Source organism: Pelophylax lessonae (genome assembly GCF_965119305.1).
Source record: "Pelophylax lessonae genome assembly, chromosome: 11".
Taxonomy (NCBI): domain Eukaryota; kingdom Metazoa; phylum Chordata; class Amphibia; order Anura; family Ranidae; genus Pelophylax; species Pelophylax lessonae.
This window is the reverse complement of record NC_138778.1, coordinates 216,708,203-216,729,212: the sequence shown is the minus strand read 5'-3', so window position 1 is coordinate 216,729,212 and position 21,010 is coordinate 216,708,203. Positions and strand designations below refer to the sequence as shown.

General features: G+C 43.3%; 1 protein-coding gene across 3 annotated transcripts in view; it reads left to right on the top strand.

Annotated features, from left to right (window-relative positions):
* The window catches only part of CASS4 (Cas scaffold protein family member 4), a 117,958-nt gene that overhangs the window by 44,522 nt on the left and 52,426 nt on the right, over positions 1-21,010 (top strand). The window contains exon 1 of one of the 3 annotated variants that reach the window (XM_082272154.1): positions 13,640-13,671. The exons of 1 other annotated variant lie outside the window; for it this stretch is intronic. In XM_082272154.1, coding sequence (XP_082128280.1) covers positions 13,660-13,671 — 12 coding nt within the window. In that variant the 5' untranslated portion in view covers positions 13,640-13,659. Of the gene's footprint in view, positions 1-13,639; positions 13,672-21,010 lie in introns of those variants that run through there. One more of the 3 variants, XM_082272155.1, reaches the window with a different exon arrangement.

Here is a 21,010-nt window from a genome sequence, read left to right as displayed (position 1 = left end):
AGAAAGCTCTGTTTGTGGGGAAAAAAAGGACATCAATTTTATTTGGGTACAGTGTTGCATGACTGCGCAATTGTCCGTTAAAATAACGCAGTGCCGAATCGCAAAATATGACCTGGTCATTAAGGGGGAAATCTCCCGGTCCAGAACTGGATAACATGATACCGATGGTTCCAGATGTATGGATTTGATGCACCTATATAAAGCCTTTGTTTGTGAGTATAATTATTTTTATCGAATAAAGCTTATCACTGAGGATAATGCACTAGGCCGGTGCGCCCTCTGTTTGTTTTTTGATTTTAGTGCCTACAGACATCCTCGGTCTTAAAAGGGCAGCAAGGCCACGGCAATCCGGAAAACCAAGTGCAAGTTCCATTGAGCAACATTATTTGATCCGATCAGATCCGACTGTCAGTTTTTCAGGCGGACCTGATTGGATGCTCCATGCATCCCTATGGGGCAGCGGATGTCAGCGAAAACATGTCCGCTGACACCCGCTGCAATCCGATCCGATCCTGTCCGTCAAATCCGGACGGATGGAAACCCTATTTTCCATCCGTCCAGGGGATAGGATGAGAACAGACAGGCGGTCCGTTCTCATCCGATCTCCCCATAGAGGAGAGCGGGGCTCTGACACCTGCCTCTCCACACACAGAGCTGTCATCCGCCTGCTCAATGGAGATCGCCGGATCGATCGCTCGCTGAGCAGAACGGCTCCGTCGACAGAACGGAGCTGTGTGAAAGGGGTCTTAGGTTTGTTGGGGGACCCAGCCTCTGGGCGCAGAAGAAGGGTGCGTTGCATCAAAATTTGTCACCGGGGGTGAGACCTTTGCGACAATTTTTGGCTCAGCATGGGGTACCTGTTCTCGATCATCCACCGTACTCCCTTGGTCTGGTGCCTGCAGACTTCTTTGTGTCTCCCCACCTGAAGAGCGTCATGAAAGGCGCACGTTTTGCAGACGTGGCGGCAATCCAAGAATGTATGCGATCGATCCCTAAGAGCCCATTCACACTGCCGCGACTTGTCAGGCGACTTGTCAGCCTGACAAGTCGCGGTCCATTGAATAGCACAGGACCCGTTCTAATAGGAGCGACACAAGTCTCTCCGACTTAGAAAAAGGGCCCTGTACTACTTCGGGGCGACCTCGGAGCGACTTGCATAGACTTCAATTATGTGAAGTTCCTGCACACCGTGCCGAAGTCGCGGTGCACTTCACAGGTCGCCCCCCCAAAGTCATGTCGCCTCAGTGTGAACCGGCTCTCAAGAGGCCTTTGCTGACAGTTTCCAGAAGCTTTATGAATGTTGCCAAAAGTGTGTTGTGAAGGTTGGCGATTATTTTGAAGGCCAACAAAGGTCATTTCTTTGTATCTTCTGTTTTGTTTGTTTTCTGACACCATTCACGAAACTTTTTGGACACACCTCATACATTATGGGGGGATTCCTGGAAATCGGATCCTGGCTCTCATTTCCCACAAGTCTTTGCATTGCCGGCTGTCAGTCATCCCCATGTGCTGGTGTTTAGCTGAAAATAGAGGGATGTGTCATCGATGTATCTGCTGCCTGGTAACTGCACCGAGTAAATAAACAGCGTGGTGATAAATCCCGGATCACATTACCAGGAAAGCGGAGATGTCTACCTGGGGCACACACTGGGCTCTGTCTATGTGCGGGACTGAATGTGTCTGCATGGCTCCCGTCCATCACACATCCATACAAGAAGGTTTATTTATTTTAGGATAGTAGAGGATTCCCATGCAAGTCATTCTTTTATGTCCCTTGGCCAAATTTGCATCCCGAGCCACTGGTTATACAGCACCTTCAATCATATAGTCTTTGCTTCCAAATGCCATACAGCTCTTCCAAGCTTGTTGGCCATCATCAGTGCAATGTATGAAAACCATGGCTTCTGTTTTTGTTAACCACTTTACCACCGGAGGATTTTGCTGTCTTCCGTCCAGGCCACTTTTTGCGATTCGGCGCTGTGTGAATTCAACTGACAATTGCGCGGTCGTGCGACGCTGTACCCAAACGAAATTTACGTCCTTTTTTTCCCACAAACAGAGCTTTCTTTTGGTGGTATTTGATCACCTGTGCGATTTTTACTTTTTGCGCTATAAACAAAAAAAGAGCGTTTATTTTGAAAAAATAACAATATTTTTAACATTTTTTTATATGAAATTCCCCCCAAAAAAGATGTAAAAACCAATTTTTTAAAAAATTTTTGGCCAATTTGTTTTCTGCTACCTATGTTTGGTAAAAAAAATCGCAATAAGCGTATTTTGATTGGTTTGCGCAAAAGTTATTGCGTTTACTAACAAAGGGAAAGATTTTTGTCATTTTTGGTGTTTTTTTTTTTTAACGCGTAATGGCGGTGATCTGCGATTTTTTTTGTGGGACTGCAACATTGCGGCGGACAGATCGGACCCTTGACTGACATTTTTGACACTTTTGGGGGTACCAGTGACATTTCTGCAGTAATCAGTGCTATATATATATGCACTGTTACTGTAAAAATGACACTGGCAGGGAAGGGGTTAATTTTATTGGAGAGGGAGGGGTTAATGTATGCCTGGTGCTTACTGACGTGTAGGGGGGGAGGTGACTGAGTGAGTCATGGACAGATCGGATGTCCAGCTATGCTGAACAGTCCGATCTGTCACTTCCTGTCACTATGGAGATCCGCCCGCTTGTGTTTACACAGGCGGGCGGATCTCCACACTAGATCCCCGGCGATCGGGGCAGAGCAGCGGCGATCGCCGCTGCTCCTCCCCTGGCCCGACTCCCGCTGTGAATGAAAACAGCGGGAGCGAGCCTCCGGCGGCGCGCAAGCGCCGCCCAGAAGGGGGAGTGTCTGACGACGTTAATACTACGTCGTCAGACGATAACGAGCCACTCTGCCGCAGTAGTATTACTGTGAGCGGACGTAAAGTGGTTAATATACAGGATTTACATTCACTTTTTTTTTTTTTTTTAGCAAAACTATACTCTCACAAAAGCTTATGGCACAGGTGTCAAACACAAGGCCCGAGGGCCGAATGCGGCCCCCCAGGCCATTTCATGTGGCCCTCGCACCTCTCCTGCAGCTGCAGCACCCCCCTTTGTCTCTGCCCCCACATTGTCTCAGTAGTCGGCAGCAGAGAGGACAGAACTCCTTTGCCAGATCCACCAATGCAGCTGCAGAAAAGCTCGTCTTTAACCTCCCCCATCTCAGCAGTCCGCAGCTGAAAGGAGGGCAGAACTCCTCCTACAGATCCTGCACCTATGTGCAGCTGCAGCACCACCTTGTCTCAGCAGACTCTGGAAGCTGACTCCAGGGAGTAAGGGGGTGCATTGTGATGTAGGGAAGGGTGGGTGACTCATGACTTCTGATGGTGGGGGGGCTCTTGACATCTCATGTAAGGGTGTAAGGGGACGTGGGCTGCTCTGGACATGTAATCCTACAGATATAACCAGACCTTTGAGGGCAACCATAATGCTGATGTGGCCCACGATGAAATTGATTTTGACACCCCTGGCTTATGGAATTTTTCAGCATTTTTTAGCTTTTATCAGAGTTAGAGCATTTTTACAGCTGAGTACCGGTTCACATATATGCGATGCGAATCCACTGCGGGTTCCCGCATCGCATTCAACTCGCAGGCACTTCACATTGCCATATGCGAATCGCTGTCAATGGCAATACAAAGTTAAAGCGGAGTTCCACCCAAAAGTGGAACTTCCTCTCTTTTGTTTCCTCCCCCCCCCCCCTCCGGTGCCACATTTGGCACCTTTCAGGGGGGAGGGGGGAATGGGTACCTGTTTTTGACAGGTACCCTTCCCCAATTCTGGGATATGGCGCCGCAGCGCCATCCCTCGGAAGTTCGGCCCCCTCCTCCCTCCTCCACCACCGAGCCAATAGGAATGCGCATTGCGCTTCGTGCATGCGCAGTAGGGACCCGGCCGTGAAGCCGCAAGGCTTCACTGCCAGGTTCCCTTACCGGCAATGGCGGCGGCAGCACCCAACAGCCGATGGAAACATCGGCTGGGGTGCCGACATTGCTGATCTCCAGGACAGGTAAGTGTCCTAATATTAAAAGTCAGCAGCTACAGTATGTGTACAGTGTGTGTAGCTGCTGACTTTTAATTTTTGGAGGGGGAGGCGGAACTCTGCTTTAACAACACCCCTAGATCAGTTCGCATATCGCAGTGCGAACTGTCAGTTCGGACATGAATCGGATCACATAGGTGTGAACACCCATGTGATCCAATTCTGGAGCAGACCCAAAAAAGGGTCCTGTGGAAGTTGTGTCCGAATCCAATGCAAATTCAGCCATACAATCTGTATGGCTGAATTCGCATCGCACAGACATCGCATGTGATTTGCAGAGCAGTGCACTCCGAATCACATGCCATGTCTGTCATTGCACATATGTGAACCGGTGTTCTGTCAGAATACCATACCCCATCAGAATTCCATACCTCCGTCATTTCCGGTGCGGATCAGCTGTGGCTTCGTCATGCACCAGCTGTAGCTGCGTCACACATTCTAGTGCGCATGCGCGCAATAGGTAGGGAATTTAGATAACATCGTAACGGATCATGCAAAAGTCCTAGTGCGCATGCGCACCAACGGGTCGGGCAGCGTCATCTCTTATAACAGACATCCATCCGATCTCCATGCCCCACACTGCACCGACCCGACAATCCGATCTCAATGCCCCACACTGCACTGACCCGACAATCCGATCTCAATGCCCCACACTGCACTGACCCGAAAATGGCACATAGCTATTAAATGGACAGTGGGCGTGTGCGTGGGGGTAGGGAATAGGATTGTCCCATTGTCGGGTCGGTGCAGTGTGGGGCATGGAGATCATATGCAGGTTTGTTATAAGAGATGCCGCGGACCGACCCGTTGGTGCGCATGCGCACTAGGACTTTTGCCTGACTCGTTGCGATGTTATCAAAATTCCCTACCTAGTCCGCGCATGCGCAGTAGGACTTGTGACGCGGCTACAGCTGATGCATGACGAAGCCACAGCTGATCCGCAACCAGAAATGACGGAGGTATGGCTTTCTGATAGGGTATGGTATTCTGCATAGATGTATAGTAACTAAGTAGAACTACTTCACTACTGTACTTAAGTACGGAAAGGCGGTATCTGTACTTTCCTAGAGTAGAATTTTTTTCTCCTACTTCCACTTTTACTTCACTACATTTTTTCAATGATTTCAATACTTCTACTCCGATATTTTTTTTTTGTGCTGCATAGTTACTCGTTACAATTATAAAAATTACCACTGCCAGAACAGTAGATGGCAGGTTTCATGAAGCTCAAAACATGTATTATCAGCGCATACCAAAATAAATCCTACTGTATGTATAAATAAAAGCTGCATTTGAAATAATAAAAAACAATATGATGTTCAAACTTTTGACTTCTTTCTTTAATAACTACATAACACAGTACTTGTACTTTTACTTTCAGTACTTGAGTAGCAAATTTTTTTAAAAAAACTACTTGCAGTACAAAAAATGTTGAATACTTTAGTACTTCTACTCAAGTCACTTTTTGATCGAGCACTTCCACTTCTACTCAAGTCACTTTTTGATCGAGCACTTGTACTTTTACTCAAGTATGGGTTTCGAGTACTTTATACAACTCTGGTATTCTGACAGAACAAAGGGACTGAAAAATGCCTCTTAAAACCCACTAGTTCTGGTGTTTTTCTTTTCCAGCCAGAAAAATTGAACCCTTGAAATAATTTTCAGGTCTCAGGGAACCCCCTCCTAAAAAATGACTATATTTACAACTCATGATACATCAGTGTGATGGTCAGTGGGATGAATGTTCCTTACACTTGTGGACATTGGGAAGAATTACCCCCTTACAGATAGCTAAAAGGAACAATGGTGTCAGGGGGAACTTATCTGAGAGGAAGAAACTGCCTATTGCTCAAGGAACCCCAAGCAACCTCTGGAGGAACCCTAGAGTTCCATGGAACCGTGGTTGAGAAACCCTGCTCTATAGGGTCCATATATGGCCTCATGCTACCAGTAGTGACACTGACCCTAGCCAGATGCAAAACTAGTCAAAAACAGTCAGAAAAAAATCAGTAGGGAAAAAAAAATATCAGAGGTCTCCACCTGTAAAACCATTCCTGTTTTTGGGGTTGTCACATTGTTGCCCATCTAGAGCACCTGTTAATTTCATTAACACCAAAGCAGCTGAAACTGATTAACAACCCCCTCTGCTACTTAACTGACCAGATCAATATCCCAGGAGTTTAATTGACTTGATGCTACACTCTGATTAAAAAGTGTTCCTTTCATTTTTTGTGAGCAGTGGATATTTTTTCTAAACAAATTGCGTTGGCAAAACCGCTGTGCAAATACCGCGTGACGAAAAAATTGCAACAATCACCATTTCATTCCCTGGGGTCTCTTATTCTCTTATTCCCTGGGGGGTTATAAGTAATTTTCCAGCAAAAAATACTGATTTCAACTTGTAAAAAAAAAGTGCTAGAAAAGTCAGCATGAGACAAATACAGAATAATATATGTAAAATTAAAACTAAAATAAAAAATAAAATAAAAATAAAAATAAAAATAAAAATAGAAATAAAAATAAAATAAAATAAAAAATAAAATAAAAATAAAATAAAAAAATAAAAATGTAGAATAATACACAAAGAAACAAAGTTATAAAATAAATAAAATAAAGTAAATAAAAAAGGAGCAAACTGGGTGGAGCAGACTGGCCTTCCTCTGCCCTCACTCTTCTATGTTACAAAAGACAAAATACAATGTTATAAAATAAAGATTCTTTGTATTTCTCTTCTTCTGATCATTATGACATGGAGTCATCTAATCCTGTGAAATCCTGGACAGGTAATAAACATGCACGCTGGGCCAGTGTATGGAACTCTCCTTTGTCTCGGGGTGGAGTATCTCACAAATGTGTAGAATAATGTCCTCTGCATATCAATATAAAGTGTAACCCTGACAGCGCCCTCCTGTGTGTATTCAGCTCCCAGTCCGGTGTCCCCGCAGACGGAATTGTGGATACATTTGTGTATTGGGGCCTCTCCTCCTCATTAGCTGTGCGCCCCCAGGCCAAGGTTTTTGCTGTTTATGTTTCCACAAGTGACCCTCAAATTAGATTATTTGAAAGGATTTTTAACACTCACATTAGAGAATCATCCATAAACAACTTTATCCCCCCCGCAGGAGAGAGATGTGACCGCAGAGCTAGCACTCTATGTTTCCAGTAATAGGGGATGATGAGAGTTATCCGCCATCATAGTACAATAGTGCTGGCTGTCTTCTCTGGGGGAACTGTAATGAAATGACGGTCCTAGGGACCAGAGACACCATTTACCAGTTGTGTAGAGGAGGAGACACCGCCGGCGGGCCGTTTTATTATACTGTTAATGGGGGGCGCCGGGCTTTATTATACTGTATATGGGGAGGCGTCGGGCTTTATTATACTGTATATGGGGGGAGACCGTCTTTATTATACTGTATATGGGGGGAGACCGTCTTTATTATAATGTATATGGGGGCGCCGGGCTTTATTATACTGTAAATGGGGGGGCGCCGGGCTTTATTATACTTTATATGGTGGGAGACGGGCTTTATTATACTGTATATGGGGGGCCCCAGGCTTTATTATACTGTATATAGGGGACGCCGGGCTTTATTATACTGTATATGGGGGGAGACGGTCTTTATTATACTGTATATGGGGGGCCCCAGGCTTTATTATACTGTATATAGGGGACGCCGGGCTTTATTATACTGTATATGGGGGGAGACGGTCTTTATTATACTGTATATGAGGGGCGCTGGGCTTTATTATACTGTATATGGGGGGCGCCGGGCTTTATTATACTGTATATGGGGGGTGCCGGGCTTTATTATACTGTATATGGGGGGAGACAGGCTTTATTATACTGTATATGGGGGGCGCCGGGCTTTATTATACTGTATATGGGGGGACACCGTCTTTATTATACTGTATATGGGGGGCGCCTGGCTTTATTATACTGTATATGGAGGGCGCCGGGCTTTATTATACTGTATATGGGGGGCGCCAGGTTTTATTATACTGTACATGGGGGGAGACTGGCTTTATTATACTGTATATGGGGTGCGCCGGGCTTTATTATACTGTACATGGGGTGCGCCGGGCTTTATTATACTCTACATGGGGTGCGCTGGCTTTATTATACTGTATATGGGGTGCGCCGGGCTTTATTATACTGTACATGGGGGGAGACGGGCTTTATTATACTGTATATGGGGTGCGCCGGGCTTTATTATACTGTATATGGGGTGCGCCGGGCTTTATTATACTGTACATGGGGGGAGACGGGCTTTATTATACTGTACATGGGGTGCGCCGGGCTTTATCATACTATATATGGGGGGCGCCAGGCTTTATTATACTGTATATGGGGGGAGACGGGCTTTATTATACTGTATATGGGGGGAGACGGGCTTTATTATACTGTATATGGGGGGAGACAGGCTTTATTATACTGTATATGGGGGGAGACAGGCTTTATTATACTGTATATGGGGTGCGCCGGGCTTTATTATACTGTATATGGGGTGCGCCGGGCTTTATTATACTGTATATGGGGGGAGACGGGCTTTATTATACTGTATATGGGGGGAGACAGGCTTTATTATACTGTATATGGGGTGCGCCGGGCTTTATTATACTGTATATGGGGTGCGCCGGGCTTTATTATACTGTATATGGGGGGAGACAGGCTTTATTATACTGTATATGGGGGGAGACGGGCTTTATTATACTGTATATGGGGGGAGACAGGCTTTATTATACTGTATATGGGGGGAGACAGGCTTTATTATAATGTATATGGGGGCGCCGGGCTTTATTATACTGTAAATGGGGGGGCGCCGGGCTTTATTATACTTTATATGGTGGGAGACGGGCTTTATTATACTGTATATGGGGGGCCGCAGGCTTTATTATACTGTATATAGGGGACGCCGGGCTTTATTATACTGTATATGGGGGGAGACGGTCTTTATTATACTGTATATGGGGGGCCCCAGGCTTTATTATACTGTATATAGGGGACGCCGGGCTTTATTATACTGTATATGGGGGGAGACGGTCTTTATTATACTGTATATGAGGGGCGCTGGGCTTTATTATACTGTATATGGGGGGCGCCGGGCTTTATTATACTGTATATGGGGGGTGCCGGGCTTTATTATACTGTATATGGGGGGAGACAGGCTTTATTATACTGTATATGGGGGGCGCCGGGCTTTATTATACTGTATATGGGGGGACACCGTCTTTATTATACTGTATATGGGGGGCGCCTGGCTTTATTATACTGTATATGGAGGGCGCCGGGCTTTATTATACTGTATATGGGGGGCGCCAGGTTTTATTATACTGTACATGGGGGGAGACTGGCTTTATTATACTGTATATGGGGTGCGCCGGGCTTTATTATACTCTACATGGGGTGCGCTGGCTTTATTATACTGTATATGGGGTGCGCCGGGCTTTATTATACTGTACATGGGGGGAGACGGGCTTTATTATACTGTATATGGGGTGCGCCGGGCTTTATTATACTGTATATGGGGTGCGCCGGGCTTTATTATACTGTACATGGGGGGAGACGGGCTTTATTATACTGTATATGGGGTGCGCCGGGCTTTATTATACTGTATATGGGGTGCGCCGGGCTTTATTATACTGTACATGGGGGGAGACGGGCTTTATTATACTGTACATGGGGTGCGCCGGGCTTTATCATACTATATATGGGGGGCGCCAGGCTTTATTATACTGTATATGGGGGGAGACGGGCTTTATTATACTGTATATGGGGGGAGACGGGCTTTATTATACTGTATATGGGGGGAGACAGGCTTTATTATACTGTATATGGGGGGAGACAGGCTTTATTATACTGTATATGGGGTGCGCCGGGCTTTATTATACTGTATATGGGGTGCGCCGGGCTTTATTATACTGTATATGGGGGGAGACGGGCTTTATTATACTGTATATGGGGGGAGACAGGCTTTATTATACTGTATATGGGGTGCGCCGGGCTTTATTATACTGTATATGGGGTGCGCCGGGCTTTATTATACTGTATATGGGGTGCGCCGGGCTTTATTATACTGTATATGGGGGGAGACAGGCTTTATTATACTGTATATGGGGGGAGACGGGCTTTATTATACTGTATATGGGGGGAGACAGGCTTTATTATACTGTATATGGGGGGAGACAGGCTTTATTATACTGTATATGGGGGGTGCCGGGCTACCTATCTATCTATCTATCTATCTATCTATCTATCTATCTATCTATCTATCTATCTATCTATCTATCTATCTATCTATCTATCTATCTATCTATCTATCTATCTATCTATCCTGGAAGGTGACCTGTGTAGAAGAAGGATGAAGAAAAGTCACATATCTTCACCTCCGGGGTGACTCAGAACAGAGCCATTCTGATCCCTGTAATCCCGGCCTCCTCTACACAGCCCGGAATGTTCCTTGAATACACGGATGGGGAGTCGCATATCTGAGGATGACTCATTAGGGGATCAGTGGGAGATCTGGGAAAAGTCGGTCACACTGGTAAGGCGCAGGCTGTGTGTATGGAGATCCCATGGATAATAAACTCCCCTCCATTCACCTAACATTATATTATAGTGTGTGTGCAACCAGAAATCGCAGGTCCCCAATGAAATGAATAGAAAGTACATCAAAAGCAAGTCAAAAAAGCATCAAAAACGCACCTGTGTTGCCACACGTTGAAGTTTCACAGGTGCATGCTGGGTAATTGGCACCCAGAAAACGCACCGGAAACGCAGTACCGCGTTTCTGCGTTGGAGCACAGTGTGAACGGGCCCTTTCCTGGCTGATTGATGTTCATAGAAAAATTCCAGGGAGAACTTTCCTTCACACTATACAAGTGTGACAGAACGCGTGCGCATGCGCTTCCCTTCCCTCCCGCGCACCTCATTCAGGGCAGCCTATTCATTTCAATGGACTGCTCCACGTCTGAGAAATGTGCAAAAGAAGCCCCTGAAATGTTTTGCAGAATCGCACCGAGGTGTGAATGCATCTCGGTCAAAACGGCGAGGTGTGAACGCAGCCTGATCACGGTTTCCTATGTGACACGTTCACATCTGTGCTTTTTATAGCCGCTGCATTTTTAGAAAGGGTCAGGGACTTTTTTAAACGCAAAACTGTCCTTTTCTTTTACTTTTTTTGTTCAATAGACTTCAATGGAGAAGCTGCAGAAAAGCATGTAGTGCGTTTTTACCGCAATTTGCATTTTTTTTGTAATCTGCCCAACAACAAATTGGCCAAAAAAAGAAAAAGCATAAAAATGCAAATCGCTGGCTCCATTCACACTTAGGCATGTTGCTTTTGAGAGTTTCTGTAGTGCTTTTTGCGTTTTTTTTTTACAGCGATTTTACATTATTTAATCAATTATTTAATCAATTTTACATTATTTATTCTCCTCAACAACAAATTAAACATAAAAAAAGCATAAAAAATGCAAATCCCAACAAAATCTTTGTAAGGCTGCATTTGCACATATGCATGTTGCTTTTGAGAGTTTCTGCAATGCTTTTTGCGTTTTGTTTTTTTTTTACCGCGATTTTGCCACGATTTGCATTTTGCATTATTATATCTGCCCAACAACAAATTGGCCAAAAAAAAAAAAAAAAAACGCGAATCACAGCGAAATCCCTGTAAGGCTTCATTCACACCTATGCTTGTTGCTTTTTAGAGTTTATGTAGTGCTTTATGCGGTTTAATATTTTTACCACGGTTTTGTCGCGATTTGCGTTTTGCATTTTTTAATCTGCTCAACAACAAATTAAACAGGAAAAAAAAAAAGCATAAAAAATGCAAATCAGCTCCATTCACACCTATGCATGTTGATTTTTAGAGTTTCTGCAGTGCTTTTTGCGGGGTTTTTTTACCGCGATTTTGCCATGATTTGTGTTTTTTATTATTTAATCTGCCCAACAACAAATTGGCCAAAAAAAAAGAAAAAAAAAAAAAAAACGCAAATCACAGCGAAATCCCTGTAAGGCTTCATTCACACCTATGCTTGTTGCTTTTTGCGTCTTTTTACCGCTGTTTTGCCGCAATTGACATTTTCAATTGACATTTTCAAATCTGCGCAACAACAAATTTGCGTAAAGAAAAAGCAGAAAAAAACGCAAAAATCGCAGTAAAGCAATGCAGAAATGCTCAAAAGCATAATGCATAGGTGTTAAATCAAAGGAAAATCTCTGTAAGGCTCTATTCACACCTATGCATGTTGCTTTTGAGAGTTTATGCAGTGCTTTTTGCGGTTTATTTTTTTTTTACCGCGGTTCTGCCGCGATTTGCGTTTTTCATTTTTTATTCCGTCCAATAACAAATTGGGCAGAAAAAAAACGCATAAGAAAACGCAAATCACAGCAAAATTGCTGTAGGGCTTCCATTTACATCTATGCACATTGCTTTTGAGCGTTTATGTAGTGCTTTTTTGCGTTTTTTTTTACCGCATTTTTAAATCTGCTTTAAATTTGTCTAAAAAAAAGCATTAAAAAACGCAAATCGCAGTAAAAAAACGCAAAAAGCACTGCTCAAAAGCAAAATGCATAGGTGTTAATGGACCCTTACAGCATTTTTTGCCGCATTTTGCATTTTTTAATCTGCCCAACAAATAACTTTCTTGCGAATGCAATGCAATTTTAGTCATACATATGGCTGAATTTGCATCGCACAGACATCGCATGTGATCTGCAGAGCAGTGCGGTACGAATCGCATTTGATGTCTGTGTTTGCAGTATTGTGATTCCAGGCTCAGTGCCGGTTCACACTGGTGCGATGTCAGACATTGCATCTGATTCACACCGCATTGCTCTGCAGATCACATGCGATGTCTGTGCGATGCGAATTTAGCCAAACAAACTATATGGCTGAATTTGCATCGCATTCGGACCGAACTCATGCAGGACCCTTTTTTTGTCCGCACCAGAATCAGAATGCATGGCTGTTCAGACTCCTGCGATCCGATTCTACAAATCGCACTGCTTTTGCAAACCGATTGCGGGGTGTCGTTAACGTAACATACACTCCGCAATCAGGCTGCGAGTTTGATGCGGTGTGGATCTGCGGCGAATTCGCTGTTTATACGCACGGCCCTAAAATCACGTTGCAAAAGCAAAAAAAGCATCGCAGAAACGACCAAAAGCAAACTGCATGGGTGTGAACCGAGCCGAATCGCCATAAACTTTACTGCAACAAAAATGACGCGCTTTGAGTAAGTGGTGTGAGCTGCTCTGCATTCAGCTACTATGAGTGACAGTGCAATCAGCCCCCCCAGCATGGCCACAGCAACCCCCCCCCCCTCCTTTGATCTCCATTATAATAACAACTCCCCCAGCCAATAGGAAGCAGGGGGTGTGGCTGCAGGGATCTGAATCCCATTCATCTTCTGAGTGCTGCTCAGTGAGTGAGAATCCAGCCCCAGGAGCAGAGAATTCCTACAGATCCTTCCTGAGATCTCTATAGAGGGGACTGTGTGTGATATACTGCAACCTCCCACTCTCTGCCATGGACTACTAACCCCCACCACCCCCCACCCCAGGATCAGGATGAAGGTGACTGTAAGTACCCCTCTCCTCCTTCTCCTTCTGCACATTTCCATCTTTTTTATCACTTTGTAACAAAGAAAAAAGATTGCTTTTACTTTTTGCAACTTTGTATCTTTGTAATGATCTCCTGTACTGAGCTCTGAGATCAGGAAATATCTGGAGAAACTATTCTAAAATCTCCAGATTATTATTATTATTATTGTTAGTATTATTATTGATATTATTATTACTTTTATTATTGTTTTTATTAGTATTATTAATAATAATAATAATAATAATAATATTTTGTATTATTGTTATTATTATTTTTCTTTTTACTATTGTTATTATTATTATTGCTATTATTATTTTTCTTTTTATTATTGTTATTATTATTATTATTATTGCTATTATTATTATTATTTTTATTATTGTTATTATTTTTATCATTGCTATTATTATTATTATTATTTTTATTATTGCTATTATTATTTTTCTTTTTATTATTGTTATTATTGCTATTATTATTATTATTTTTATTATTATTATTGCTATTATTATTATTATTATTGCTATTATTATTATTATTTTATTATTATTATTGCTATTATTATTATTTTTATTATTATTATTGCTATTATTATTTTTCTTTTTATTATTGTTATTATTATTATTGCTATTATTATTATTATTTTATTATTGTTATTATTGCTATTATTATTATTTTTATTATTATTGCTATTATTATTATTATTTTTATTATTGCTATTATTATTTTTCTTTTTATTATTATTATTGCTATTATTATTATTATTTTTATTATTGTTATTATTATTTTTATTATTGCTATTATTGCTATTATTAATTTTCTTTTATTATTATTATTATTATTGTTATTATTATTATTGCCGGTTCACACTGCAGCGGCACGACTTCGGGGCGACCTGTGAAGTCGCGTGCACCGCGACTTCGGCGCGACTTGCAAGGACTTCATAAAATGAATGTCTATGCAAGTCGCTCCGAGGTCGCCCCGAAGTAGTACAGGACCCTTTTTCTAAGTCGGAGCGACTTGTGTCGCTGCTATTAGAACGGTTCCTGTACCGAACAATGGGAGCGCAATGGACCGCGACTTGTCAGGCTGACAAGTCGCGGTCCAAGTCGGATCAGTGTGAACCGGCACTTCTTATTATTATTCAGGATTTATATAGAGCCAACAGTTGTCTGTCCTCAAGAGTTTAGTTCATACCGAGGACCAGCTGCTATTCTTCATAAGTCTAAGCCCCGGTTCACATATCTGTGATGTCAGACGTCACATGTGATTCGGAGCGCACTGCTCTGCAAATCACATGCGATGTCTGTGCGATGCGAATTCAGCCATACAGATTGCATGGCTGAATTTGCATTGGATTCGGACACAACTTGCGCAGGACCCTTTTTTTCGGTCCGCAGCAGAATCAGGTTGCATGGCTGTTCACACCTATGCGATCCGATTCATGTCCAAACTGACAGTTTGCACTGCGATTTGCAACCTGATCTGGGGGGTGGCATTATCTTTGTTTTGACACCCCCGTCGATTCGCATATGGCAGTGTGAACTGCCTGTGATTTGAATGCGATGCGGGAACCCCTGGATTCGCAGGGTTCCCGCATCGCATATGCGAACCGGCACTTACACTTTGTTTATTTGAGGTTTTTTTTTCCTCTTTTATGATTTATAACATATTCTGTGCGTTTCACAATCTTACTCTTTGTGATCTACATTTATAATGATTTTTTTTATTGGAGGTTTTTTTTTTCCTCTTTTATGATATAGAATGTGTACTGTCCAATTCACAATGTTTTCACCCAAGATTCACACAACTTTCACCCAGTTGAAGTGTGTGGGGGGTGAATACTGGCTAAGAACCCGGAGAAGTCATGTGATGTAGTGGAGGTTTTGTGCTCCTTTGTAACACCTTTAAAAACCTATTATAAAAGTCACACATATGCGATGCGGGAACCCTGCGAATCCACTGGGGGTTCCCACATCGCATTTAAATTGCAGGCAGTTCACACTGCCATATGCAAATTGCGGGGGGTGTCAGTACAGAGTTACATAGTTACATAGTTACATAGTTACATAGTAGGTGAGGTTGAATAAAGACAATAGTCCATCCAGTTCAACCTGTGTAGGCATGTGTGGCTGTAATCATCTCCCATACCCCTGAATGTTCTGATCCTTGAGATGTAAGTCTAAGAGTCTTTTGAAAGCCACCATACTACCCGCAGAAACCACCTCTTGTGGTAGAGAATTCCACAATCTTGTTGCCCTAACAGTAAAGAACCCCCCGCGTTGCCTCAGGTTAAAACGCTTCTCCTCTAATCGCATTGTATGCCCTCGAGTCCTCATGCAATCCCTTCGAATGAACAGCTTTTTTTCTAAGCTGGGATCCCCATTAAGATATTTATAAATTGCTATCATGTCCCCCCTCAGACGTCTCTTCTCCAGGGAGAATAAATCGAGCGATTGTAGACGCTCTTCATAGTCAAGGTCCTCCAATCCCCTAATTAGTTTAGTTGCCCTTCTCTGGACTCTCTCCAGCTCCAACACATCCCTCCTGAGGACTGGCGACCAGAACTGGACGGAATACTCCAGATGCGGTCGGACCAGAGTTTTATAAAGTGGAAGGATTATAGTCTTATCTCTGGAATGCATCCCTTTCTTTATGCATGCTAATATTCTGTTGGCTTTGGAAGCTGCCGCTTGACATTGCATGCTGTTTCCTAATCTATCATCAACCAATACTCCCAGATCCTTCTCCATTTTTGATTCCCCCAAGGGCTCCCCTCCTAACGTGTATTGTGATTTTATGTTTTTAGTCCCCAAGTGCAAAACCTTACACTTCTCCACGTTAAACCTCATTTGCCATGTCGTTGCCCACTCTGTTATTTTGTCCAGGTCATTCTGCAGGATATCTGCTTCATGTTGTGAAGTTATTGCCCTGCCCAATTTTGTGTCATCTGCAAAAACTGATATCGAACTACTGATCCCGACCTCAATGTTGTTTATGAATAAATTGAACAAGGTTGGTCCCAGGACTGAGCCTTGGGGGACCCCGCTTACCACCTCAGACCAGTCTGAGTATGCGCTGTTTATTACTACCCTTTGGACCCGCCTTTTTAGCCAGTTCCGTATCCAAGAGCAAACCCTGCTATCGATACCTGCAGACCTTATTTTATAAATTAAGCGCTTGTGGGGAACTGTATCAAACGCCTTAGCGAAATCCAAGTACACCACATCCACTGGTCTGCCCCTATCTAGCTCACAGCTCACCTCCTCGTAGAATGTAAGGAGATTGGTTTGACAAGAACGCCCATTTGTAAACCCGTGCTGATTACTGCTGATGATGTTGTTGTCCTTAGCAAACTCTACAATATAGTCCCTTATCATCCCCTCCAGAAGTTTACATACTATTGATGTCAAACTGACAGGCCTATAATTTCCCGGGATATGCCTCTGGCCCTTTTTGAATATTGGAATCACGTTAGCTTTCTTCCAATCCCCTGGTACATCTCCTGTCCTAATACTGTCAGCAAAGATCAGGAACAGTGGTCTCGATATAACTTTACTGAGTTCCTTGAGTACTCTCGGATGTACGCCATCCGGTCCTGGTGATCTGTTTGTGTTAAGTTTATCCAGCCTTTCCCTGATTTCCCCCTCTGTTAGCCATGGTGGCAAGTCCTGTTTATTACTACTAACCATACAGTCATGGTCAGTGTACCCCTCCTTTTCCTGTGTAAAGACTGACGAGAAAAAAGCATTTAGCACGGTTGCTTTTTCAGTGTCCTCTGTAACCATCCTCCCATCATTGTTAATTATGTGTGCAATATGCTCTGCTTTAGTTTTTTTGCTGTTGATATATTTAAAGAATTTCTTTGGGTTTTTTTTACTATCCTCCGCTATTTGTCTCTCAAAGTTGATTTTAGCCATCTTGATTTCTTGTTTACTTTTCTTATTTGCCTCCTTGTATTGCTCGAAAGCCGATACTGTGCCCTCTGATTTATACTTCTTGAAGGCCAATTTTTTCCCCCTAATAAGTTTTATGACGCTACAGTTTAGCCAGCCAGGTTTGGCTTTGTCTCTTCTAAATTTATTTCCCATAGGAATGCACTGCAAGATGCCTTTGCCTAATATGTTCCTAAAGCATTCCCATTTTTCCTCTGTGGTCAGGGATCCCAGGGTTTGGTCCCAGTTTACCTTTTCCATCATTGAGTACAATTTTGGAAAGTTTGCCCTTCTGAAGTTTAGGGTTCTTATGTTCCCCACTTGTCTTGTTATGTTGTTATTTACACTAAATGTGATCATCCTGTGATCGCTAGAGCCCAGGTTGTCCTGGACTCCTACCTCCGAGATTATGTCTGGGTCATTAGTGAGCAATAGATCCAGGACTGCGTTTTCTCTGGTAGGGGAATCCACCAACTGTGACATGTAATTATCCAGTAAGGTTTCCGTGAATAGGCGGGCCTTCTGTGAGTGTGCAGTCCCCTCTTCCCAGTCAATGTCGGGGTAATTGAAGTCCCCCAATACGATGACTGATCCCAATTTTGCCACTTTACCCATTAGTGCTAAAAATTCCAGCTCTACCTCCTCCCCTTGGTTAGGTGGCCTATAGCAAACCCCCACAATTACTTTCCCCTTTTCTCCTTCCCTATGGAGTTCAACCCACACAGATTCTAAATCCATGCTCATCCCATCCGTAATGTCACTCCTTTCTGTCACCTTTATATTGTTCTTGACATAGAGACATACCCCTCCCCCTCTTTTTCCTACCCTGTCCTTCCGGTACACCGAATACCCTTGGATATTGGCCAGCCAGTCATGTGAGTGGTCGAACCAAGTCTCTGTTATTCCCACAAGGTCTATGTCCTCCTCATGTACTAACATTTCCAACTCATCCATTTTATTAGCTAGGCTCCTGGCATTAGCATATACACCTCTTAGTTTTACGGAAGTTAAACGTGATTGGCGGTTATGTTTATTCCTGTTTGGTCTGAGGTTCTCCCGCACAGACCTGCCAATTGACCTTGTGGACCTACTGTCGCTGCTGACACTACAGCTGCCTTCAGTCCTCTGCTTCCTCCTGACTGACTCTACTTCTGAGCCCTCCCCCCCTTCTCCTAGTTTAAAAGCCCCTCCAACTCGGTGGCCATCTTTCTCCCCAAAAGAGCTGTACCGTCCCCATTAAGGTGCAGCCCATCCTTACTAAAGAGCCGGTAGCCGACTGAGAAGTCAGCCCAGTTCTCCAGGAACCCAAACCCCTCCTTCCTACACCAATTCCTCAGCCACTTGTTAAGTTCCCCCAGACACCCCCAGATCAGTTTGCATATCACAGTGCGAACTGTCAGTTCGGAGAGGAATCGGAGGTGTGAAGACCCATGCGATCTGATTCTGGTGCGGACCAAAAAAAGGGTCCTGTGCGACTTTGGTCCGAATGCGATGCAAATTCAGCCATGCCATCTGTATGGCTGAATTTGCATCGCACAGACATCACATGTGATTTACAGAGCAGTGCACTGAAGTGAACCGGGACTTATAGAATGTCTTCTTTTTTTTGTGTTAAAAATGAAAAGGGTCTCATTAGGAATATTATACAAGGGACCAGCTTTGATCTCTGAAGAGCGATCAGCATTCAGATCACTCTTCTGGGCCACTTCAAACCGGAGCATGGTGCGGGAACTCATGTTTCCAGTAACACGTTCAAATCGCACTGCCCCTTGCGATCTGTAGCCGGTGTCAGTGTAATGTTAACAATGCCCTAAATGCAGGTTGCAAATGCTGCACCGGATCGCAAGGAACAAAACAGCCATGAGATCCGGTTGCAGTGCGTTTCAATTAGTGAGTGTACGACTTTGATGTGGTGTGGTGCGATTTGAACCACATAACATGACACAAAACAATCATATGATCTGGTTGCAGCATGTTTCTACAATTGCTGCCTGAACTACTGTGGTGCGGTGCGATTTGAACCAGATTGCATGGTACAAAATGAAAATGTGATCCAGTTGCAGTGTGTTTCTTCATTTGGTGCATGGTTTTAACTTTTTGCACTATAAAAAAATAGAGCGACAATTCTGGAAAAAATTATATGTTTCACTTTCTGCTATATTACATTCCCAAAAAAAAAAAAAGTAAAAAAAAATCAATTTTTTTCATAATTTTAGGCCAATTTGTATTCTGCTACATATTTTTGTTAAAAAAAAATCCCAAACAGAGCTTTCTTTTGGTGGTATTTGATCGCCTGTGCGATTTTTACTTTTTGCGCTTTAAACAAAAAAAGAGCGACAATTCTGAAAAAAAAAAATAGATATTTTTTCAGAATTGTCGCTCTATTTTTTTTATAGTGCAAAAAGTCAAAATCGCACAGGCGATCAAATACCACCAAAAGAAAGCTCTGTTTGGGATTTTTTTTTAACAAAAATATGTAGCAGAATACAAATTGGCCTAAAATTATGAAAAAGATTAGAATTTTACTTTTTTTATTGGGAATGTTAGATAGCAGAATGTGAAAAATATATATATTTTTTTCAGAATTGTCGCTCTTTTTTTGTTTATAGCGCAAAAAATAAAAAAAATCACACAGGTAATCAAATACCACCACAATAAAAACTCTATTTGTGGGGTAAAAAATACATCAATTGTATTTAGGTACAGCGTCGCACAACCGCGCAATTGTCAGTTAAAGTAACGCAGTGCCAAATTGTAAAAAATGGCCTGGTCATTAAGGGGGTAAAACCTTCAGGTCCAGATGTGGTTAATGACAGGTCCACTTTATAGCCTGCAGCCTGCATTGAACTCTCATGAGAAGTAAGAATCCTTTTCTAGTAAGAAGTGATTTTTTCCACTCAGACTCTTTGCTGTCTTCTGTTGCGCAATGAAGTTTGGAAACTTTTGTGTCCTTCTGAATTTTTGGCATTTTTTTGGCTGCTCTTGTTGGATGGCTGCAGGGACAGGACCGTGTGATTAAAGAGAACTTGTCTTTTTATTTTTATTTTATTTTTTACGTAACCTGCTGCCCCCCTCTTGCAATGTGTCTTGGAAATTTGACTACTCCAGGAACAGTCCCTGGCACAGCCTGGTCATGTGATCAATGCCTAGCAGTGCCGGGACAAGGTCATCCAGCACCCAGGGCAAGGATGCCAAACTGCGCCCCCCCCCTTCCCTTAGGGTTAGGGTCAAAGTGCACCCCCATCCCTCCTGCCTACCCCTTGTCCCGGCCCTTACGCCTAGGCACTGGTCATGTGGTCTCTGCCATGGTGGAGGCAGAGCCAACCAGCAGCAGGCAGAACTGTGATCTGCCCCTTTATCAGAGGCTGGTCACATGACCGGGCACTGG